At 42.3% G+C, this 25,080-nt stretch overlaps 1 protein-coding gene across 1 annotated transcript in view; it reads left to right on the forward strand.

Moving 5' to 3' along the window:
* The window catches only part of DPYS (dihydropyrimidinase), an 81,837-nt gene that overhangs the window by 20,571 nt on the left and 36,186 nt on the right, over window positions 1–25,080 (forward strand). Inside the window, exons 3-7 of the mRNA XM_047725965.1 lie at window positions 3,911–4,090; window positions 5,453–5,642; window positions 17,838–17,994; window positions 19,416–19,557; window positions 21,873–22,015. Of these exons, the coding sequence (XP_047581921.1) occupies window positions 3,911–4,090; window positions 5,453–5,642; window positions 17,838–17,994; window positions 19,416–19,557; window positions 21,873–22,015 (812 nt within the window). The remainder of the gene's footprint in view (window positions 1–3,910; window positions 4,091–5,452; window positions 5,643–17,837; window positions 17,995–19,415; window positions 19,558–21,872; window positions 22,016–25,080) is intronic.

The following is a 25,080-nucleotide window of genomic DNA, read 5'->3' on the forward strand; positions in this document are numbered from 1 at the left end:
TGAGCTATTGGGATTTCCTCAAGATCAAAAGCTTTTGCACAGCAAAGGAAACAGTTAACAAAACCAAAAGACAACTGACAGAATGGGAGAAGATATTTGCAAATGACATATCAGATAAAGGGCTAGTGTCCAAAATCTATAAAGAACTTAGCAAACTCAACACCCAAAGAACAAATAATCCAATCAAGAAATGGGCAGAGGACATGAACAGACATTTCTGCAAAGAAGACATCCAGATGGCCAACAGACACATGAAAAAGTGCTCCACATTACTCGGCATCAGGGAAATACAAATCAAAACCACAATGAAATATCACCTCACACCAGTCAGAATGGCTAAAATTAACAAGTCAGGAAATGACAGATGCTTGTGAGGATGCGGAGAAAGGGGAACCCTCCTACACTGTTGGTGGGAATGCAAGCTGGTGCAACCACTCTGGAAAACAGCATGGAGGTTCCTCAAAATGTTGAAAATAGAACTACCCTATGACCCAGCAATTGCACTGCTGGGTATTTACCCTAAAGATACAAACGTAGTGATCCGAAGGGGCACGTGCACCCGAATGTTTATAGCAGCAATGTCTACAATAGCCAAACTATGGAAAGAACCTAGATGTCCATCAACAGACGAATGGATAAAGAAGATGTGGTATATATACACAATGGAATACTATGCAGCCATCAAAAGAAATGAAATCTTGCCATTTGCGACGACGTGGATGGAACTAGAGGGTATCATGCTTAGCGAAATAAGTCAATCGGAGAAAGACAACTATCATATGATCTCCCTGATATGAGGGAGAGGAGATGCAACATGGGGGGTTAAGGGGGTAGGAGAAGAGTAAATGAAACAAGATGGAATTGGGAGGGAGAAAAACCACAAGTGACTCTTAATCTCACAAAACAAACTGAGGGTTGATGGGGGGAGGGGGGTTGGGAGCGGGGGTGGGATTATGGACTTTGGGGAGGGTATGTGCTATGGTGAGTGCTGTGAAGTGTGTAAACCTGGCGATTCACAGACCTGTACCCCTGGGGATAAAAATATATTATATGCTTATAAAAAATAAAATTTTAAAAAAAAGAAATGTTTAATATCTGGAGAAAGAACAAAGAAGGGACAGGTCAGTCATGTTTTGAAGGCTAACTCCCAGCTGTGTGCTAACCTGGTGCCCTTCCTGCTCTGTTCTCTAATATGAACACGGGATCGGATGGTTTCATGGCAGAGCTGAAACCAGTCCTCCGTATCTGCTAACCATTTAGGCTGTGGCAGAAAGGACAACAGAATTCAGATAGAAAAGATAGTTTTGAGAGATGTTAAAATACATTTATTTCTGCTTATAAAAAAAACATGCATGCGTTCTTTGGAAGAAATTTTTACTTGAATTTCGATTCCCAGCATGTGTTTCCATGTTGGACTTAATTCAGAAATCCTTTGACCAGAAAGGGTTCACAAGGGTGACTTTATTTGAAGTTACCATGTAACTTGTGTCCGCACTTACCCCCAGAAGTTGGGCTTCAGGCACCAAATTAATGTAAAACAAGTAATTAATCTTTAACTGATAGTTTCTCAAACATAATAGCAAGGTTTACAGTCCATGGCAAAAGTTACTTTTTCTCCCAAAACACCATTGTAAGTGACGCATCTAATCTCTTTTCTGCTTTTAGGGTCTTCTTGCTTTCCCCCTTTTTCCCTGCCTTCCTCCTTCCCTCCTTCTCGCCTTCCTCCCACTCTTATTTTATAACATAGAGCAAAGTTGAAGATGTTGCCTTTTCCAGTGTTTCTCACACTTCAATACGCAAATGGTTACCTGGTGAAATTGGTAAAACACGGATTATGTTCCGTTGATATATCCGTTTGCCAGGGCTATTGTACGGACTGAGTGGCTTAAACAACAGAAACCTAGTGTCTTGCCCTTCCTGGAGACTCAAAGTTGGAGATCAGGATATTGGAAGGGTTGCTTGTTTCTGGGGCCTGTGAGGGAGAGTCCCGTGCAGGCCTCTGCCCGGCTTCTCGTGGTTGGCAGGTAATCGTGGCCATGATTTGTAGAAGCACCGCCCCAGCCCCTGCCCTTGTCTTCACCTGGCCTTCTCCTGTGTGCCTGTCTGTGTCCAACGTCCCCTTTTTATGTGATTGGGGCCCCCTCACAACCTCCTCATCACCGATGTGATCTGCGACGCCTCCCTTTCCAAATAAGGTCCCATTTTGAGGCACTAGGAGTTAGGTCTTCAACATATGAACTTTAGGGGGTGAACAAGTCAATCCATAGCAGCAGGGTTGGGGCAGGGCCTGAAAATCTGCATTTCCAGCCAACTCCCAGGCGATGCCCATGTTGCTGGTTCAGGTACCACACTTTTAGAGTAGCAAGGCCTAAGCCACAGCACCTGCATGTGCTAACAGTGTTTAAGGCTTTTTTTTTTTTTTTTGACTATAAAAATAACAGACTCATGGTAGAAACTTGAAATTATAGAAAAGTTAAAAAAAAAAAGCCACCAAAAAACCCACAACACAATATATCATGCTGTTTCGAGTGGCCATTCTGCAGCTGGCATTGTTCTCAAACTTGGCCGTGGACTAACTCTGCAAAGCCCCTGCTCTCATGGGGCTGAAATTCTAGTGGGGGAAGCCCTGAAAAAGTAGATATGCAGTATACCAGGTGATAAAGCACCACAGAGAAAAGTAAGAGGAATAGGAAGGGGGGTAAATAGTGACAGAAGGGAGTACTCTGATGGAATAGAATCATCTGCCAGGGCGCCTGGGTGGCTCAGTAGGTTAAGCCTCTGCCTTTGGCTCAGGTCATGATCTCAGGGTCCTGGGATTGAGCTCCTCATGGGGCTCTCTGCTCAGCAGGGAACCTGCTTCCCCCTCTCTCTGCCTCTCTGCCTATACTTGTGATCTCTCTCTGTGTCAAATAAATAAATAAAATCTTTAAAAAAGAAAAGAATCATCCACTAACATCACTGATTCATTAGAAAAAGATTGCATTGTTTTATTTTGCACTTCTTAATCAGCAGAAAGGTTAACATTTTTTTCATGTCTATTCGTCATTTGTGTTTCCTGTTTGAACTGCTGGTAGTGTTTTTCACCTGGAACGTTCAAGACTTTTTCTTAGTAAATTGACAGACAACAACTAAGAGCAATCATCCTATGCCTAGAACATGTTTTGAATGTGTGTGTGTGTGTGTGTGTGTGTGTGTATGAACATATAGAAATTCAAACAACTTTCTTTGGTCAAATCTACCAATTTTTTCTTTGAAGTTTTAAGTTTTCATTGAGACTTGAATTGGACCTACAAAGGTAGTGACTTGACCTTGTTTGGCTCTTACCTTGGGCACACCTGAAGGCTCCTGAGGATTCCAACCCCTTCAGAGTCTCTCACCTGCCTCGAGCTGCGGGCCGCTCAGTGGCGCCCTTCCCTCCTCCAACGTAACGCCCATCCTGGGGCTTTCAGATCTGAGCCCAAAGCCCTACCTCGCTTTAGCTTTGAGTCCTCCTAAGTCCTCCTAGAGACTTGATTGCTCCTGTGGCTGCCAAGTGACTTTGTTTTCATTTTCTAAAATAATTTCTTCCTATCAGGAGCTAGATGCCAAGAACTCTATGTCCAAGTGAAGAAATGAAGTACTTTGGGGGGAAACTGAACTCTTTCATGATTTAAGATTATCTTACCAACAGCACCAGATGAATTGAGACCTAGCCTGGGGGCAGGATCAGGGCTTTAACCGCATTTTTTTTTTTTTTAGGAATTTAACTCTTGTCCTTATTTTACTTAATTCTCTTCTGAATGCAACATTTTGAAGGTTGAAGAGAATACTGACATTGTTATGTAAACTAAAGCATGGCATATTGTGTGTGTGTGTGTGTGTGTGTGTGTGTGTGTGTCTGTGTGTCTGTGTGTCTGTCATTCCCTTTTAGGTGAAAGAAGAAATGAAAATCCTTGCCCAAGACAAGGGTGTGAACTCCTTCAAGATGTTTATGGCCTATAAAGACCTGTACATGGTGAGGGATGAGGAACTGTACGCTGCCTTCTCGCAGTGCAAGGAAATCGGAGCGATTGCTCAGGTCCACGCAGAAAATGGAGACCTGATTGCTGAGGTGAGCATTTGCCCCCCAGAGCTTCGCCACGAATGAAAGGGCCGTAGCTTGAGCTAAAGACAATGGGGGCCCAAGTAGGTGAACTCATTCCGTGCCCTGGGAGAATGGACATATTCAGGTGGTATAGACATTGGAGTGAAGATTTTCCTTTTTTGAACCAGCTATCAGATCTCAAACATGTTTCTCAAACAAATACTTTTCTTGGTGTATCCCAGCACTTTTTTTTTTTTTTTTTTTTTAGTAGCTCTGCCTGCTGGTTCAGAATGCCTAAGTGTAGACATGAGTGGGATCTGATGATGTAAGCAGTGTGGTGTTAAGAGCTGCTTAAAGCCCCACTCTTTTCAGAAACTGGGTATTAAAATGTGCTCTGGAGGAATCTAGATGGAATTTATTTCTCATATGAGTTCCATTATTAATGCCCAAAGGATACACTATCTGCAAGATTTAAAGAGCTGTCTCTTACCCTTTATATTAGCTGACCTTTTTTCCTCTCCCTAGGCTTAGCTCCCATTAAAGTCAGGGAGAGTGAGGCTGGGTGGCCAGAAGGCAATCAGGATCTTGAGAAGCGAGCATGAGCTGTAAACTCAAGCAGACCAGACTTTAAGTGGACTTCTCCACTTCCTAGCTAGGTGACACCCAGCAGGCCATTTTCCCACTCCAAGTGTTGACTTCCTACTTCTTTTGTAAGGAAGAAATAACATTCCGGAGTAGGAAAATGTCTCTTCTGATATCATTCAGTGGGTGGGACAGAGGGCAGTGAAGACTATGATTCAGTAAAAAGCATAGCGCTTACATAATGTCATATGAGTCACTTCAACAATATTGGGAATTCAAATATTTGGTTTTGTTTTATTTTGTACTGAACCAGTAAAAAGAATGTGATTCGAATTAACCTCCTATCTTTTCCAGCTTTTCAATCAAAATAATTTAATTATGAAATATGTGAATGAAAAACTAACATATACCAAGTGTTATGTTTATGTGTTAAATTTATGTTTGCCAGGGCACCTGGGTGGCTCGGTGGGTTAAAGCCTCTGCCTTCGGCTCAGGTCATGGTCCCAGGGTCCTGGGATCCAGCCCCACATCGGGCTCTCTGCTCAGCAAGGAACCCGCTTCTCCCCGCGCCCCCATCCCCACCGCCATGTGCCTCTCTGCCTACTTGTGATCTCTGTCAAATAAATAAGTAAAATCTTTGAAAAAAAAAATCATGTTTGCCAAATACACACACTGTACACACACACACAGACCTCTGCACCTAACAGGTCTGAAAGCCTGGCTGTGTATTTAATTCACAGTAAGGTAATAGTACTTGTCATTAGTAGACCTTCCTTGCATATGTGTCTGTTCCCACTGTCTTTTTAGGGAGCAAAGAAGATGCTGGCCTTGGGAATAACAGGGCCCGAGGGCCATGAGCTATGCCGCCCAGAAGCAGTGGAGGCGGAGGCCACGCTGAGAGCCATCACCATCGCCAGTGCAGTGAACTGCCCTCTCTACATCGTGCACGTGATGAGCAAGTCTGCAGCCAACGTCATAGCGGATGCAAGGAGAGATGGTAATTCCTGAGCGAGAAGCTCGCCTGTAACTCAGTAGTAGCTAAAGAGGGAAGTAAATCGTCCACAGTTCCTGCTTTGCTTATGGGAAAGTTGCATGGGGGCGAGGTTGGAGGGGAGGGAGTGCCTGGGTGGCTCAGTCGGTTAAGTGTCTGCCTTCTGCTCAGGTCATAATCCCAGGGTCCTGGGAGCTGAGCTGGGCCCTCTGCTCAGCAGGAAGTCTGTTTCTCCCTCTCCCTCTTCCTGGTGTTCCCCCTGTTTGTGCTTTCTTTCTCTCTGTCAAATAAATGAATAAAATCTTTAAAAATGAATAAACTAATAAGTAAATAAATATCACAAGAAGTTACCTTTATTACAAAAAAAAAAATTGTACTTGCATTTCCATAGCTTGTCTTCCTTCCTTCTTTCTCATTAGCATCCTTTCTGTTTTCTCGCACATTATGCATGTCTAGTTGTGCCCTCCTTTCTGCTTGTCTCTTAGGCATCTCCACTCTCCTCTTAGTATCTGAATCAGGATGGCGCAGGGTACACAGGGGGTGCTCAACCAATTTCTTTCAAATTGAGTTGATTTGTCCCATAGCTCCTTGGGTATTAGAATTATTAAAGCAATTTTCCAGACAGTATTTTTATGACAATTAGTTTAAGATTTTAAAACCAAAGTCCCCTGCCCTCCCCCCACGCATAAAATATAATAGACCTTCCTAGGATGCGCTAATATCATCGCACTTTTAAAGATCAGGAAATCAGAAATAGTCCTATAAATCACCCTGACTCTTTGTTTTCTTTTTAAACTGAAACTGATTGAACTTCTAAAATATGGATTATAAAAATGATAAAATTAGATTTGGCATGTCTTTAATTAACACTAAGATTAATTTTGTCAAAATCGCTTCTTCTTGCCTGAAGTTTCAAGAAGAATTTTGTGCAAGTCAAATGCATTTTTAAAATGTAATCCATTGCTATCTTGTGTTCAGAGTAAACTCAGTTTTATACAGGAGCTAAGAAGGGCTGACTACCAACCATCTCTGGTTACTTCTCCCCTCTCCCAATAATATAATTTCAGTATAAGAGAGCACAGCGGTTCAAAAAGAAAATACTGCAATTTTAAAGTTACAGTATTCATTTCAGCCACCAGGTGGCGTTGTTGCCAACTCTGTGGAATGTGTGGTTGTATAATTATTTGCTTTGTAAATCATGTCGCGTGTCCTACAGCCTGTCAGTCAGGTCCATAATGTCAGAATATGATTTAAGAAATAGCAAAGTCAGCAGAAACGGGCAGTCTTACCCCACATCAAGCTTCTATTTTGACAGTCCTGTCAGGAAACAGTTTGTTGATCTTAAGTATTAATTTTTTACTGGGATAGAATTCCATTAGGTACAGAGTAAAAGTCTAGAGAAGGTTTTGGAATAAATCATGGGCAGAAAACTATTAAACATGAGTATGGACATTTTAATTTCATTTTAAATTTTAAATTAGATTTTTCTTAAGATTTTATTTTTTTTGACAGAGAGAGATCACAAGTAGGCAGAGAGACAAGCAGAGGGGGTGGGGAGTAGGCTCCGTGCTGAGTAGAGAGCCTGTTGTGGAGCTCGATCCCAGGACGGTGAGATCATGACCTGAGCCAAAGGCAGAGGTTTTAACCCACTGAGCCATGCAGGCGCCCCTTCATTTTATTTTTTGAATACATAAAGAATTTACATGGTCCAAAAGTCAAAATTATATATTAAGAAAAAAGGATTCTCAGAGAAGTCTTACTTCCTTCCCTAGCAACTTCTTCCTCTACCCCATTAGTAATTATTTTTATTAATTTATTTCTGGCCTATCTTTATAATGTTTCTCTTTATCAAAAAATATATGCATATTCTTATTTCTCTTTCTTTACTACTTGAAAGATAAAATAGTGTATCTCATGTTCTGTATTTGGCTTTTCTTTCTACTTGAAAATATGTCTTAAAGTCAGCTCATGTTAGGTCTAGAGTTTCTCCATTGTTTCCTACGGGTGCGGTGGGCCTCTGTATTTGTTCAGCTGGTCCCCTAGTGATGGACACTTGGGCTGTTTCAGTCTCTAGCTCTTATGTATAAAACCACAGTGATGGCCTTGAATCTGTGCTGTTTTATGTGAAACGTGTATTTGTTTTCTATCACTACTGTAAACATTGCCACAAATTTAGTGGTTTAAGACAACACAAATGTATTCTCTTACAGTTCTGGAGGTCAGAGGGCTAACCCACATCTTACTGGGCTAAAACCAAGTTATTGTTCTTTTCCTGGAGGCTCTAGAGGGAGAATCCCTTTCCTTGCCTTTCTGAGCTTCTAGAGACCACCTACATCCTTTGGTTCACATTTCCCTTGCTCCGTCTCCAAAGCTGCAGGGGTGGGTGGAGAAAATTGCATTATTCTGCTCTCCTCTTCTGTCCCTCTCTTCTGCTTTAAGGACCGTTGGGTTACACTGAGCCCTCCCAGTTAATCCGGGATAAAGCCCCTATCTCAAGGTTCTTAATTTAACCATGTCTGCAAAGTCCTTCTTGCCACTTAAGAGCACGTGGCCACAGCCTGTGGGGATGAGGACATGGCCGTCTTTGGGGCACCGTTATTCTGCCTGCCACGGAAGAGGATCCTCAGGGTAGAGTCCTCAAAGTGGGACTGCTGGTTCAAAGGGTAAATGCATACAGATTTTGTAGATATTGCCAAATCCCTTTCCAAAGGGGCTGTAAATAGGAAATATTTAAAATGTCAACCCAGATCTTCCAGTCGAGTCAGACTTACTGTGGTAACTTGTGAAAATGCTCTAAGGGGCCATGTCAGAGGCCGCAGAGGTCCAGAATAAATCGGCATAAGAGCTTTCCCATGCCTGGCATGTGAACGCTCACACATGATCAAGCAGAAACCTGAAGGGAGTAAAGGGTGTGTTGGGCATAAATGGTGGCAGACTGTTCCCATGGTGACTGTATCCGCCAACCCAGGGGCAGAACCCTGGAGAGTGTAGAGTGACAAGAGCTGGTGGACCACATTGACCTTTTGCTCATTCATTATCTAACATGACTTCTGAACATGAACAAGCAATACACCTCTATTCATCGTTACCATGTTTAAATAAGAAACAGTTCAGCTTTACAGGTTTGTGATATGCACACGTCCTATCTATAAATCCTTTGCCAGCCCATTCTATCATCAGAGCCTTTGATGACCAGAGTGTGGTCCCTAGAGTGGGGTGTCAGCATCCTTTGAGAGCTCGTTAGAAATGCAGAACCTTGGACCCCCATCCCAGACCCACTCACTCAGAAGGTGCACTTAAACTAGAACCCCAGGTGATTCATATGAATATTAAACCTTGAGAATCTCTGTTCCAGGAAGCACAAAAGGAATCCAATTATTAATTCTTTAGTGTAGTAGCCTAGCAATACAATGCTATTATATTTGATATTATTGTTGAATTGCCACCCATCTCAAAAGAGAGCAGCATGGTCGTTAATGATTATATAACAACCAACGTTATTTGTTGAGTACTTAATGTGTGCCTGGCACATATTTTAATAGGTCTTATATCATTTCCTGTTTTACTATATATTATGTCATTAGTGCATTTTAATATATGTTAAATTTTAAAATTGTCATAACAATGTTCAAGTCAAGTTTTACCAGTTTGGGGGCTGATGAAATTGAGACTTGGAAAAGTTTGGTAAATTAAGCCCAAGATCACTTACTGGTAGGTGCTAAACCTGGAATTCAAGCCCAAGTCTGTGTGGCCCCCAAACCCCAATTTTTTCCATTACTCTCCATTCTGTTCAAGAAGAAATTAGTTTACAGAGTTAGGAAATGCAGATATTGAGTTTGTATTTAATTGGCTTTGGTCTTTGGCCTTACATTTTAAATTTTTCTTAAAACATTATCAACATTTTGTTATTTTTTACTATTCTTGAAAGAGAAACTCACGGTTGGAGTGATGTCACCAAGATGGCGGCTTAGGTTGGTCCTGACTTCGCTCCCCCTCACAGGAGCAGCCTAACATCTATTCAAGTGTAAGATACCACTGAGAGAATCCCAGAACCCAGGGCTGAGGCTGAGGCACCCCCTCAACCTCAGAGACCAAGACAGACTGGATTAGGAGGGTAAGAGAAGTGACTACTCAATGACTGCATTGCCCCTCCCCCACGCCAGTGCAGCGCCACCAGTAGAGGTCTCCCTTGAGGCTCTGGTTCCTCCTGTGGGAAGAGAGAACCCAGGGGGAGAGCCAGCCTCCCTCAGCATTGTGGGTCACTTTGGGAAGCCTCGGCTCTGATCTGACATCATGAGGAATTCAGGGGAATCCACAGAGCTTAACCACTGGGCCTCTGACTGTGGGGAGAAGGGAAGAGCGGCAACAACCAGCACACAGATCTTGACAGAGAGTTCACACCTGCAGTGCCCAAGGAGTAATCCCAGACAGCAGCTTTGATTACCTGTGGAACCAAGCTGGGGGCACATTCTGACCAGAGGAATCTGTCGGGGGGCAGATTGGCCCGGTTCAGGTCCCTAAACCAGGAGTTTTGCTGACCCTCGAGCCTGGTTTGCTCACGCACAGGCAAGGAGCTGAGTCAGGGCCCCACCGGCTGTGGGAGTGCCTTCTGACTCCATTGGACAAGAAGCATTGGCGAGGATTCCAGAAGCTCTGTGGCCCAGCAGTGCTCACGCACAGAGACAGACAGCTAGAGCCGGTCACACAGAGCACAGCCAGCAGTAGACACAGAGGTCCCCCATGCTGTGCAGAGGCAAGGGATTCATTCATAGCCAAGGCTGACCATTACTCTGGACCCTGCCAACCCGAGAGTCTGTTTGGGAAACTGAGAAGAGCCCGGAGCCTCACTTGGGTAAGGAACCAAGCCAGCCGTTGCAGTCACCTGTTCTCAGCCAGTGGCACCCCTCTGCCCCGGTCCCTGTCCTCAGACCTCAAACGGTTGCCTCAGCCAAAAATAGACCATAATAGCAGGCCCCACCTGCCCAAAGACATCACCAGCAGACACACTCAGAGACCCGAACTGAGCCAACTGGTGAATGTTTCTGCCAAATTACCCAAATGTGAAGACACAAACCTAAGAAATCAAGGATCACAAAAACAATCAGGGAAATACGATTCCACCAGAGGAAGCTAATCAAGCTCCAGTAACCGACCTACGTGCTGCCCACGGACAGTTCGGAATAATCCCCGTAAGGGAGTTTAGTGATCGACCAGCAACAGACAACCACATGAAATTAGGAACAAGAGGCATGAACCAAACGAGAAGTTTGACAAGGAGTAGTAACCATCAAATAGTAACCAGTCAAAACCCTAGAAGGCTCAGAGTTCAAAAAATACAGTAACTGAACTGAAGAATTCCGTAGAGAGTTTCGAAAGTAGACTCAGCTACCCAGAGGAAGGACTCAGTGACTGGAAGGATAGAACTTTCACCCAGTCAGACGACTAAAGTGGGGAAAGAATGGGAAGAGTGTCGAAAGCCTACAAGAATGATGAAACACAACAACAACAAAGACCAACCAATATTCACATATGGAATTCCAGAAGAAGAGAAAGAAAAAGGGACAAAAAGTATATTTAAAGCAAGAACAGCTGAGAGTTCCCCAAACCTTGGGAAAGAAATGGACATCCACATTGTTTCTTGCTGAGTCAGTGTTCCTTTTTTTTTTTTTTTTTAAACATCTTGGTCATGATCCTGGGCTATCTATGTTTATGACTGTCCTTCATAAGCCATTGCCATCTCTCTGCTTTCTCGTCTTTCTAAAATCGACGCAAACTTCTGGTCAGCTGTGGTCCCTGTTTCCTTCTCAGAGCACCCATGGGGCTTGCCCATCTCTCAGACATCTTGGTGTGAGCTGAGAAGAAAGAGACGGAAATGGTACATTGCGTCCCCAACTTTAAATTGAAGCCGGAGCATTCCCTTTCTACCTACCTTGATGTTTTCTTTAGCACTTGCAATAAAAAATAAAAAGCAGGTTCTGGGAAAAAAGAATAAACACGTCCTGTGTAAGCCATTGAAATCAGAATCGCTTTGGATAGTTGGCAAGGAATTCAAATTTCATGCTTATTTCTGGTCTTAGTTCATCTAAATTGAGTAACTAGAACTAGGTTAGTTCTCATCCTTCGTGTGAGAAGCCACTTTTGCAAACATGAAGTATGAGAACCAGAAGGCTGCCCCTAGAATGCTATCCTTTTTTCTTCCAGAAGCAGAATCTGCCTCCCTTGCTCCATACCCCATGTGTAAAGTCAGATAAACCAGCTGTATGTGTGTCATATATAGAAGTTCCCATCTGCCCAGCCCCAGACCACGCTCACTTACCAGTCATGCCTTTGTCCAAATAGTATACGTGTTGACATGTGTCATCGGCTTCGGTGACACTTTTTATTTTGGTTTGTGTAGCTTTGGTTATCCATGCCCCTTTTTTCCACATATTGACCTCTGGAATTATCAATGGCCTCGCGTGCGTGTGCAGTCGCTGTGTTTCTGGTGCTCTATTTTGAATGATGGGGACCTCTCTCAGAACCTACTCGATGCTCTACTTGATGTATATCTGTTATAATTTGTTTTCCAGCTATGACTGAAATTATTAATGCTTTTTTTAAGTTTCTAGTTTAACTTGTCTTAATAAAGTTCAACTCGACTTTATATCCGTATTCCTGTCTTTAGGGTATAAATACAAGTTTCACCTGAACTTATTAATAAAACCCCGAATTTATTGGACACCAAATATATGCCAGACGCTGTGCTCTGGGCATTGGATTTGCAGAAGGGATTATGTTCATTTGCTTCCTTCAGTAACTTAGAGTGACCCAAGCTACATTGTGGTTGAAGGTTTTTTTGTTTGTTTGTTTGTTGGATGTGGTTTGGGTTGGGTTGCGTTGTACTTATTATCAAAGCTTTACTTTTAGGCTTATCACTATAAAGTGTAAACTTGTATTACAGAGAGATTTTCGATGTCTTCCTTTCCACTTTATAAGAAACTTTTAAGCTCTGCCTGCCCCCCACCCCCTGCCATGTTCCTTTTGTGTTTTAGAAGATGGGCAGAAAGGTCCATGCAGGGACCACTCTCCCTCTCTCTGGTTGCCATTTCTTGTGAAAGCTGAACAAGAATAAATAGAATCTTGTTATCACAGGTGCCGTTAGCTGATGCTTAGGAACCGGCACTTCTCCTAAGAAACATGTGGAGCTGAGTCAAAGTGACTCTGAATCTCAGACTTTCTTTTTCTGTACATGAACACCAAAACACTCCCTGGTCCTTAAATTGAGTAAAAGATTGGGGCACCTGGGTGGCTTAGTGGGTTAAGCCCCTGCCCTCAGCTCAGGTCATGATCCTGGGGTCCTGAGATCGAGCCCTGCACCAGGCTCTTTGCTCAACAGGGAGCCTGCCTCCACCTCTCTCTCTGCCTGCCTCTCTGCCTACTTGTGATCTCTGTCTGTGAAATAAATAAATAAATAATCTTTAAAAAAATTTTTGAGAAAAAGATGATTTAGCTTATGTCCAAGTGCAAAGCAGTTGAAGACTAGCCATTCTAAAACATTTATTTTTTTTAAAAGAGTTGTGTTTAAAAAAAAAAATGAGTTATGCAACCATAAGGAAACTAATGTTTCTGGAACTTACTTGCTGCTATAACAAAGTACCACAGACTGGGCAGTTTAAATGACAGAAATGAATATTCTCATAATATTGGATACTAGAAGACCAAAGTATTGGCAGAGTTGGTTCCTTTTTAAAATTTTTTAATAACTTTTTATTTTTTAAGAGTCTATTTATTTATTTGACAGACGGAGATCTCAAGTAGGCTGAGAGGCAGGCAGAGAGAGAGAGGGGGAAGCAGTCTCCCCGCTGAGCAGGGAGCCTGATGTGGGGCTCAATCCCAGGACCCTGGGATCATGACCTGAGCTGAAGGCAAAGGCTTTAACCCACTGAGCCACCCAGGCACCCCGTTCCTTTTTTTAAAAAAAATATATTTTATTTAGTTATTTGAGAGAGAGAGACAGACAGACAGACAGAGAGCACAAGCTAGGGGAGCAACAGGCAGAGGGAGAAGCAGGCTCCCCACTATCCCCACTAAACAGGGAGCCCCATGTGGGGCTCAATCCCAGGACCCCAGGATCACGACCTGAGCCAAAGGCAAATGCTTAACTGATCCAGCCACCCAGGCACCCCGAGTTGGTTCTTTCTGAGGACAGTAATGGAAGGATATATTCTAGATCTCTCTCCTTGCTTTGTAGACTACTGTCTTCTCCCTCCGTCTTCACATTGTCTTCCTTCTGTATGTGTCTGTGTCTAAATTTCCTCTTCTTAGGAGGACTCCACTCATATGGGATTAGGGCTTATCCTAGTGGCCTCATTTTAACCTAATTACTTTTGTAAAGGACCCTTCCAAATACAGTCACATTCGGAGATACCGGGGGTTAGGACTCTAACATTTGAATTTTGGCAAGGGGCACAGTTCAGCCCATAACTGAACTCAGAGTCCCAAGATGCTGGGTACTTTCATATGCAGTAATTTATTTGATCCTCATAAAATTGCCACTCTCTCTTAGAGACACACTGTGACCCTACTTCACAGATTAGACAAACTGAGGCTTACACAAGCCTCATGACTCATCTTACACAAGTCACTAACTAAAAAGTAGCACAATCGGGATTTGAACCTGAATCTGTGTGATCTCTATTATGCTGTTTTCTCTGGATTTTCCTTGTTAGTTGAAGATTTCCTTTCTTTGTAAATATAGTGTTTTTTGAACCAAACAGAGCCCAGAAAGGTTCTGCTCTATCCTTCTAGCTGGGAAAAATTATTTTTATAGATGTGTTTGGCTTTCTGTTGGTAGCCAGTGCTTCCACTCCTGGGTACTCATGCCAGCTTCTCTGCATTGTTCAACCTTTTGTAACAGATCTTGGGACTTGATTAAGCACTACTCGCAAATCTAGACAAAGTGTGAACACCTGCTCTATCACTTTCATCTAATGAATGGGTTGTCTGGTCAGAGGGGAGATTGGATTGGCTTGACAGGTTTCATCATTTGGCAATCTTTAGACACTCAGCAGGAAAAACTCCTTTAAGTGGGAGATAGCATCATAAGTGCAGAGTCTCTTTTGGCTTCAGGCCAAACACTGGAGAGAGGAGGAAAGACCCTGTATGGGTGGACAGGGTACAGTGCAAACCTTGCTGAGACAGTGGGAGGAGATTAATGATGAAGATGTTCTATCTCCCAAGAGTTGTTGAAACCATCTTGTCTCAAGTGTAATCAGGAGAGTACCTGACTAGGACAGATACAACTCTTTTCATTACCAACCTGCTAAGCAGAGTAAATGAAACCAGTAAGTGAAATTGGAAAATTGCTCAGCCACATCCACAAATGGCTTGTGGTTGACTTAAATATTTCAGAATACATATTCGTTACCAAGAAATGAAGAATGACGCTTCACCTAGTAATGTAATGTGTACGTATGATATGATACCAAAATACTAGGGTTCTAATTCTGTGTACCACTTACTACCTGTGTGATTTGGGCAAATTAGTTCATTTCATTGAGTGTCAGTTCCTTTATCTGTCAAACCAGCATGAGGGTTGCCCTGAAGGTCAAATGAGATACATGACATTCAAACTCTATTTGCCAACTATAGAGTGCTATACATATGTTAGATATTTTTTTTATTACTTTATTTTTGACCCAAATCTAATAAAACTCTCAATTATGCTGAATTATCCAGTTTGAGTCTTTGAATTATCCAATTTATGGATTACCCAGGACCCAGGCCCCTTGTTTACCTTCCCCTTTTTCCTTCTTGAATACTGGGAATTTTTTTTGAAGATGCCTTAGAACTGTTGTAAAATAGGGGAAAGAGTAATTGGGAATTTTTACCTTTTATTTAAAATTTTAGAAGTATATTTGTAGATGCTTAATGGGGAAACCGTTGGAAATAGCCCCGTTCACCTGGGTGGCTTAGTCATTAAGCGTCTGCCTCTGGCTCAGATTACGATTCCAGCGTCCTGGGATCTAGCCCCACATCAGGCTCCCTGCTCAGTGGGAGGCCTGCTTTTCCCTCTCCTGCTCCCCTTGCTTGTGTTCCCTCTCTTGCCGTGTCTCTCTCTGTCAAATAAGTAAATAAAATCTTAAAAAAAAAAAAAAAGGAAGAAAGAAAATAGCCCCATTAATGAAGAGCTTGTTGTGTGTACCAAAACCATGGCCTATCACATTTTAAAGGGGCTAAAATCTTCCAAGGAGATTACATGTCATCTGGTTTCAAAACAGTCCTGGCAGACTCCTGGTAGATGCTGACACTTTTAATTTTTCCTGAGAGCTATTAAAATTGTAGAACTTTGGAACTGTATCCCCATCTCACCTTGATGGCCAAGTGATTGAATAGAGCATGTGATAAGAACCTTTCCTGTATGATGAAGCACCGTGGAAAATCCTGAGTTGGCAGCTTATAAAGTGGTTACAGATCAAGTCTCTGAGTTTTTCATTGTCTGAGCATCTATCTGTATGTTCTCTTAGGATAGGAAGGTCTCTCCATACCCGCTAATCAGATATGGGGTCCCTCCTGCTCGCTCTCCAGCAAACAGTACGTTACCTCTCAGTTCACATTAAAAAAGGATTGTTCCTTGTCCTACACACAGCATAACGAGAGACTAATGGTATTCCCTCTTTTCTAGGAGTAAGGCAGTAAGAAACAGAAGGGGGATGGGATTCAGTGTGTGTGTGTGTGTGTGTGTGTGTGTGTGTGTGTGTGCGCGCGCACACATGTGAGAGAGAGAGAGAGAGAAAGAGAGGCATGAAAGTGAGGGATCTTACAGTGTCTGTGTTCTTGGGAGGTAACTGTTACTGACCATGATACTTGGTTACTTAAGAAGCAGGGTTTGTTAGGCTTCAGTAAGCCTTGTTTTGTGACTTGCAAGAGGAAAATGGCTAGTTTAGGAAAAGAAATGATCTGTGAGAGGCTACTACATTCCAGTTGAATCTGACGCAGGCAGGTGATGGCCACCTACAGTCAGTATCCTCCAACGAAGTTAGTTAATTTCAGTTCTCTATCAGGATTTTCACTGAAATCCGCTGTCTGACCAGCCAGAGCGAAGTTCACAGAGTTCCGTGGGCACATCCCTTACTCTGTGTTCACCTCTGTGACTGCTTGGGGACGATCAGCTCAATGCTGGTGCATCTATTATCCCAACAAATGCTAATCAGAGATAGGATTCTGATTTTAAATTCAAATTCACTAGGCACTATTAACTTTTCTAACATTGTGTGCTCTTGATGGCCTCATTTGCATGATTTTTTAAAATATGCGCGTCTGGCTACAATTTTATTATCTGAGTGTTCTTTTATTTAACATAAGTTTTTGGACGAGTTTTGTTTGTTTTTGTGGTTGGTTGTTGTTATGGTTGTTTGGTTTTTTTGTTTTTGTTTTGTTTTTTTATCCTTTATATGAAGAGATTCTCAATCGAGTTGTAGCAGAGCTATACCATGGTTGAACTCCATATGACCATGTGATAATTGTCACCAGGGTAGTATTTGCATAGAAGTTAGGACTGGAGTCCAAAACGCCTGGATTCAGATCCTACCTCCTCAGCACCATCCATGTTCTGTTGGGTGCATGTAATACACCTGTACAGAAGTTATTTATTTTCATCTTTCAATGGGGATAATAATAGCATTTGCCCCGTAGGGTTTTTGAGATAAATTCATTAGAATGGCACACATACCAGCCAGCATTTGCTAGATTAGGCTGCAATAACAGCTGAATCGGAAATGTCAACTGTCTCCAACTACTGAGATTTATTTCTCCTTCGGACTCATGTCCATCATGGGTTGGCACTAACTGTGTTCCATATTCTCTTCATCCTGAGACACAACTGAAGAAGCAACCTGTGGTAGTCTAAGGACAGAAGGAAGACTCGGCATGTGTTCCTTCCTTTCGTATTTAATTGGTCAAAGTAGGCCATGGGGTTAAGCCTTGTGTCGGGGAGTGGGTATAATCATCTACCACAGCGTGCACTGCACCTGGGCAGAACATAGTAAATGCTCACGAAGAAGTAGTTTTCCTTTTTAAAAAATTCTGTCCATGAGAGGTGACTTGTGGTCTGGGATTCCTATCATCCTTTGCTAGCACAGAGAAGATGCATATTTATGTGTTTGTCAGTTGGTTCTCCTGAGAGCAAATGAAGGGACTGAATGCTTCCTTTGACGTTTCCAGGGAAAGTGGTCTATGGAGAGCCCATAGCGGCAAGTCTGGGCACAGACGGCACGCACTACTGGCACAGAGAGTGGCACCATGCAGCCCACCATGTTATGGGGCCGCCCCTGCGACCGGACCCCTCAACGCCTCACTTCCTCATGAATCTATTGGCTAAGTAATAATTTAACAAATGATTGTGAAGGGTTCTGCCAAAATAAGGTATCATAAGAGTCTTGGGTTTGAGTGGAGGACATTGTGTCTTACCATCTGACCTTCGTTGACCTCCATGCAGTATTCTGTTCTACTTGACGTGATAGGCTGTGAGGAGTCCCTCACCTGGGACCAAAAAAGCAGTGGCTTAATTATGATATGGTGTCAAAATCTCTCCCAGACACAGAGAAATCAGATAATTTTTCCTCAAATTTCACTCTCTTCTAACTTTTTCCTCGTCTTTTCTATCACCTATTGCCTGGAACCTAGTCTCTTCATGATGCTTTGTTTTTAATCATTCACATATTCTTGAATATTCTTCAATGGTGATATAACCCAAAAAGCAGATGTTGCCTGTGTACATCTGATAGGTTATGATCTAGGGCAGAGCCACCAGAGGGGTGAAAGGCAAAATCCTGCCCTCAGAGAGGTTATCCCCATGAACGGCCATCCAAACTATTTTCAGAGATACTACTTTCTGGGAAGTTATGATTACTTTTCTTGGAGACCCCAACACTCCCCATTCAGATACTAGACCCAAGTTAACAAAGGGTTTTTCACAACAAAAGTTCAAGAGTTCATTTACCTTTTTCTTTCAGCCTACTTCCTCCTTCACATTTCTACATCTCCAAGATTATTCACAATTCAAAGCAGGGCTGTCTCTGGTGACATGAACATCCTCAGCCAGTGTCCCATCTCTGCTCACCTCAATGTTGCCATTTGGCCAGGGGCTGCCTCTGTCCATGTGGGCCATGGAGGTTCATCTTTGTGTAGTGCTCTACTCGCAAAGAATTTTCCCTTACGTTATTGCCAGTGATCCCAAAATAATTATCATCGAGTACACATCATCATCATCATCAGTTTCTAGATAAGACTGAGCATTTGAAGGGCATCTGGGTAGCTCAGTTGGTTAAGCGTCTGCCTTCTGCTCAGGTCGTGATCCCACAGTCCTGGGATCGAGTTCCGCATTGGGCTCCCTGCTCTGCAGGGAGTCTGCTTCTCCCACTGTCTCTGCCTATTTCTCTCTCTCTCTCTCTGTCTTTCATGAATAAATAAATAAAATCTTAAAAAAAAAAAAAAAAAACCTGAGCATTGGACAAACTCATAATCATAGAACTAGCATGTGATGGAGTCTAGAACCAGTTTTTCTGACCTGAGCAGGATTTGGTTTCACACTTCTTGTAAGAGTATTATTTTCCAAAAGTGCTTCCTAAAATAGAGATGGGTATGGCTGAAATATGTGCTTGAAAAAGTCACTCATTATCCATTGCAGCTTTCTGACTTTCAGTTGAGAAGGGCATCAGAAGAACAGGAAAGGTTCTGGTAGTTTTCTTGTGATGTCTTTTATCTACTCATCCCACACTCTTGTGTGTTCTTCTTTTTCAGTGGTGATCTAACCACAACAGGAACTGACCACTGCACTTTCAACACTTGCCAGAAAGCTCTGGGGAAGGATGATTTCACGAAGATTCCCAATGGAGTGAACGGTGTTGAGGACCGGATGTCAGTAATATGGGAAAAAGGCGTGGTGAGTTTCACAGGATCCAGTTTGTTTTGTTGAACTCTTTAGCCAAGATCTGGCTCATTTCAGGACCAAAGTGCCACAAACCTTCATAGAAAAGCTTTGTGATTGTTTTTATTAGAGTGGAGACCGGGAACGCAGCACCGTGACCATCGCCACCCCATCTTCCAGGACAATAATAAAAAATCATTTTCATCTCTGCATAATTGAGTTTAGATGATGCATTGCATCATTATGCAAACATTAGGGGGTAAATTTAGATTGGGTACCAGGAGGATTCCTCTCTAAGTCTATGTTATAGCCCTTCTACTTGATTTCTTGTTTTTGAATCCCAGTTCCTCATGTATCACTCCTGTAAATACTTGGAATGATTGAAAATACATGAAGGATTTTTATTATGTTTGAATCTCCTTCTCATGAAATTTTTGTAGATGTCCCCTTTTGTGGATTTTTGTATATCATATTTTTGAAACTGCTGTATAAAGTCACATAAATAATAATCCAAAGTTTAGAAAAAGAAATTTTTTTAAATGTCCATGATTTAAAAATGTCTCCTGGAGCATGGAGAAGAATCAGGTGGCTAAATGTTCATATGTTCACCTGTCCATCCACTTGACACGTGTAGTTGTACAGATCAGTGGGGAGACTTGCCTGGTTATACCTGGGCCACCATTTTCATGTCATTCTCACCCATTTTTCAGAAGCCCTTCCTTAGATGACATTATCTCACACCTCAGAATCCCCTCCACATACCATTCTTCCTAACTCTAATTATTTACCAGTTATTGTCAATTAGATTCCTAACATGTCTCCTTATTTACATCTTCATGTTGACTACTCTAGTTTGAAGGCTGTCTCAGTTGGATCGTTGAAGTAGTCTCAAAGCTGGTGCCCCTCCGCCAGGCTCTTGCTTGCTTATACTATATTGCCTATGTTATCCTCTAGTACCAGTGCTGCCTTCCAAAAACAAAGGACTATTCATGCTATTTTTTTCTTTAAAACCCTTTAACATTTTCCATTACTTATAGGATGACATTTGAATGATCAGTTTACATGTAAGGATCTCCAAAACATCTCCATAGCTCTTTCTTCTGCTAATCATCTTTCAGCCCTTGGTACCTCTACCCTAACTCTAATCATCCCACATGACTCTTCCTCTCTTTCTCTTTGCTTAGATTTTCTTGCTAAAAGTTCAACCTTTTTCTCTGAGCTTGTGCTATTATAATGAGTATGTTTGTTAAAGCAAATTTCCATAATACAGCAAGTGTGTAAACGACTTTTAAAAAATGGAATATTTCTTAATAATGTACAGAAACTGTGTTATTTTATGAAACATGAAGATGGTTGATTCATGGGAATATTACTCTCAGGTTGTGGTTCTTAATCATTTTGTGAGACATGGACACATTGGTAATTAAATAAACCTTATTAAGGATGCTCCTAACCATATAAATATACATAGGGATAAGCTCTCAACATTTAAAAAAAATCAGGGGTGCCTGGGTGGCTCAGTGCATTAAAGCCTCTGCCTTCTGCTCAGGCCATGATCCCAGGGTCCTGGAATTGAGCACCGGATCGGGCTCTCTGCTCAGTGGGGAGCCTGCTTCCCTTCCTCTCTCTCTGCCTGCCTCTCTGCCTACTTGTGATCTCTGTCTGTCAAATAAATAAATAAAATCTTAAAAAACAAAACAAAACAAAAAAAACAAAATCATACGGTTTTAGAAAGACCACATTAATCCACAGTATGTCCATATTAAAATCCCTCATAATAGACTCCATGATTATCGGTTCATGTACATTTCAGTAGCACAAAATTTAATCTCTTGAGTTGATTTTTCCTCTTTCTAAATGTCTTGTCATCCGATTTAAAGGTCTCTCTTATTTTAACTTTATAATATTTTACCTGTTGTCTACATGATAATCTCATCATTCTTAGGTCAACAGTAAATAAGCCAGATCATAAATGCAGTAGGGAGTGGTAGTCAACTCTAAACAAAAATTGAAAATACTATTGCCAACATCTAGCTGTTGTCTGTGTGATTCTGGGAAGGATGGAGAAAATTAGTGAAGGGTGGGAGTTAAGCTTAGGCTTGTGAAAAGTTATCTTCAGGCTTGTGTTAACCCATCATCCCCATCATTATCATTATGATAGTTTAAGGCTCACCAGCATCCCCAGAGGTGTTTGGCTCCACAGTGTAAGAAATTAGGTGCAGTTCTGTTGGGTTCTAAGAGATACAAGTCTTGCACTTTTGTTGATAGGAGATGTTTAAGTATGTGGTCATTAAAACACATGCATTTTCTTTCTTGAACTGTTTTTACAGCATAGTGGTAAAATGGACGAAAACCGGTTTGTGGCAGTTACCAGCACAAACGCAGCGAAGGTCTTCAATCTCTTTCCGAGAAAGGGAAGGATAGCTGTGGGATCAGATGCAGACATTGTGATTTGGGACCCAAATGCCACCAGGTAAGTCTGCGTTCTTGTATTTTTTGGCTTCTCCATGGAAAAAAAAAACACTAACTTGCAAAGAAATTATTTATTGACCTCACTCAGACACTTCTTATTAGGTGATTTATTTACCCCGTGTTTTGAGCTTGTGCACAAGATGTGTGTGTGTGTGTGTGTGTGTGTGTGTTTAGAGATTTCATCTATTTATTTGAGACAGAGAGAGAAAAAGAGAGAGTAACGAGTGAGGAGGGGGCAGAGGAAGGAGAAGCAGACTCCCTCCTGAGCAGGGAGCCTGACACAGGCTTGATCCCATGACCATGAGATCATGACCTGAGCCAAAGACAGACTCAACGGACTGAGCCACCAAGGCACCCCATGATAAGAGTTCTGATGTACAAATATTCCTTTGTTTTCCTTGGCATAGAGGATGCAAAAGTTGTGTTGCTTCCCATTCCCTGGAGATGCGTGTGTGTGTGTAAAACCAATATGAATTTACCACTTCGGTGGTAAGCTTGGCAAACACCCCAGTTCACACGGAGGAACGGTATAGAGAGCAATGAAGAACAGAGGAGGCTTAGTTTGAAAAAGGCTGACTTGAAAACTCAAAATAATTATAGCCTTTTTAAAGCTTTCAGATAGAAAAATTCCAGCACAAAGGATGTCACTTTTAGTTAGCCAGATTTTCCGGTTGATTTCATCTTGAGCTTATCATTCCCAGTAGACTCCAGCTTTTTGTTTCCGATTTCCATAATTCTATGTTAATATTGCGGATTTGGCAATTTCCACCAACTCAGGAAAGCATTGAATAGAGAGGCTGAAGCCCTGGTAATTTCTCCTTCTATTATGCTAGCAGAGACAACACCTGCATCCGAATTTGTATCTTCTATAACCTTCACATTTGTATTGGAGAAAATCCCACATACTATAATGTTATCTGTGCGTATGTGCGCACGTGCATCGAGGGGGATACATGAGGCCTTCTACCTTCACTGAATAGGCATTTATTCAAGGTCTACTAGGTTAATTACTGTACTAAGCAAAAATCTCTAGTTTCTTGGAGGTGCTATTGTCACAAGGGCCCAACTTTGATTGAAATGCTCCTGGGCACCTCTGGGGAACAGAAGATGGAAAAGCACTAGGGCTACCGCTGCTATGAGCTTAAAAATAAGCCCCCGATATTTCTGTAGAAAATGCTTGTCTTTTGTAGGTAAACATTCCCTGGGCATCCATTGTCCCAACTCAGGCACCAGTTCACGTGGTGGGCAGTCCCACAGCCATCGCAAGCATTAGTGACTGTGTACCAGCCTGTTGCCGGCTTACGGTCTCACAGGTCAGTACATGGTGATATGAACATCTTATTTACGTAAATGTCCTAAGATACCAACAAGGCAGAGCTCAGGGTCTTTGTTATGATGCTAACAAGGAACTATTGCTTATTTAAGGATTAAATATCTGGTGGTTACATCCTCAGGCCCCTGTCCCTGCAGAAGAAATGAAGACATATAAAATTAAATTTGGGGCAGCTTCTCCATGAGACTAGAAAAACTGTCCTTGGGAAGACAAAGGGGAAAAAAACATTTGCTTGGATTTGGATTGATGTGCGGATGAATTGAGCATGCTGTGTTTAGAGAGCTCCTGATATTTTAAATATCACTCTACTCACGCTATTGTACACCCAGCAGGAGCCCACCCAGCGTCATTTCTGCTGTAATTCCAACGATTTAGTCTGCCCCAAGTACTGAGACAGATAGAGCTTTTTTTTTTTTTAAAAAGATTTTATTTGTTTATTGGACAGAGAGAGATCACAAGTAGGCAGAGAGGCAGGCAGAGAGAGAGAGGAGGAAGCAGGCTCCCCACCAAGGAAAGAGCCCGATGTGGGGCTCGATCCCAGGACCCTGGGATCATGACCTGAGCCGAAGACAGAGGCTTTAACCCCCTGAGCCACCCAGGCACCCCCAGATAGAGCTTTTGAAATGATTTGTGGCTTAAGGAGATGATGATTCTTAATCGGGAAACCTCAAAAATTTCGAAAGGGAGAAAAAAGATCACACAGAAGAAATATTTATGAAAAACGGTGTTTTTGAAGCATTGCATCTGGGAGAGTCCAAATAATGATAATAATTAGCAACCATTTGCATTTGCACAGTCCTCAGTGGTTTTAAAAAATACTCTGCTAGGGACGCCTGGGTGGCTCAGTTGGTTAGGCGGCTGCCTTTGGCTCAAGTCAGGATCCCAGCATCCTGGGATCGAGTCCCACATCAGGCTCCTTGCTCAGCAGGGAGCCTGCTTCTCCCCCTGCCTCTGTCTGCCACTCTGTCTGCCTGTGCTCACTCCCTCTCTCTCTCTCTCTCTCTTTCTCTCTCTGACAAATAAATAAAATCTTTTAAAAAAATGCTCTGCTATCTGAAATGTGACTTAACGAGGTAAGGCAGATAGGACTCTCCGTTTCCATAGTGGGAAAACTGTAACACAATGGTGTCTGTGAACAGTGGCTTTGACTTTGTAGACTTCGATGTGTTTCACGAGATTGGGCACCATGCTATCTCCCGACACCAAAGCAGAGCACTTTCTCCTGGATGTGCCTGTTCATGGTCTGTGGTTTTCTTATAGTCAAGTGGGCCAGTCACAGAAAGAGTTTTTGAATTTAATTCTATTCTCTATTATTCCTTTTCAAGGTGAGGGAGAAATGAAAAAATAGTCAATGGAGTGATCCAACCTCATTCCTAATAGCGTCAAGAGCCATGGCAGGCCGTTCCCCGTAGCTCCCCTTTTTAACCCTACACCTGGCATCTGCAGCAGGACCCACCTTAAGAGCCTCCTTGGCTGTTTCCATTTGTGAGGGTGACCCCAGCTCAGGGGTAAAGCATTGTCTTCCTTAGACAACCAGACAAAGAGAAATGACCTGCACCTACAGGTGTGAATAATTCACTTACTTTATTTCCACATATATTGTTGCTTGGGGGATATTTATAGGCTGTGATTATGTCTCTTTGAGTCACGTTTTTAGACGATATAAATTTAGAGCACTTTCACACAAGTTTGACTTGCCGATTTCTATAACTTTGTCTTGCTCTTCCTTTCCC

Source organism: Lutra lutra, chromosome 4, assembly GCF_902655055.1.
Source record: "Lutra lutra chromosome 4, mLutLut1.2, whole genome shotgun sequence".
Lineage (NCBI taxonomy): Eukaryota > Metazoa > Chordata > Mammalia > Carnivora > Mustelidae > Lutra > Lutra lutra.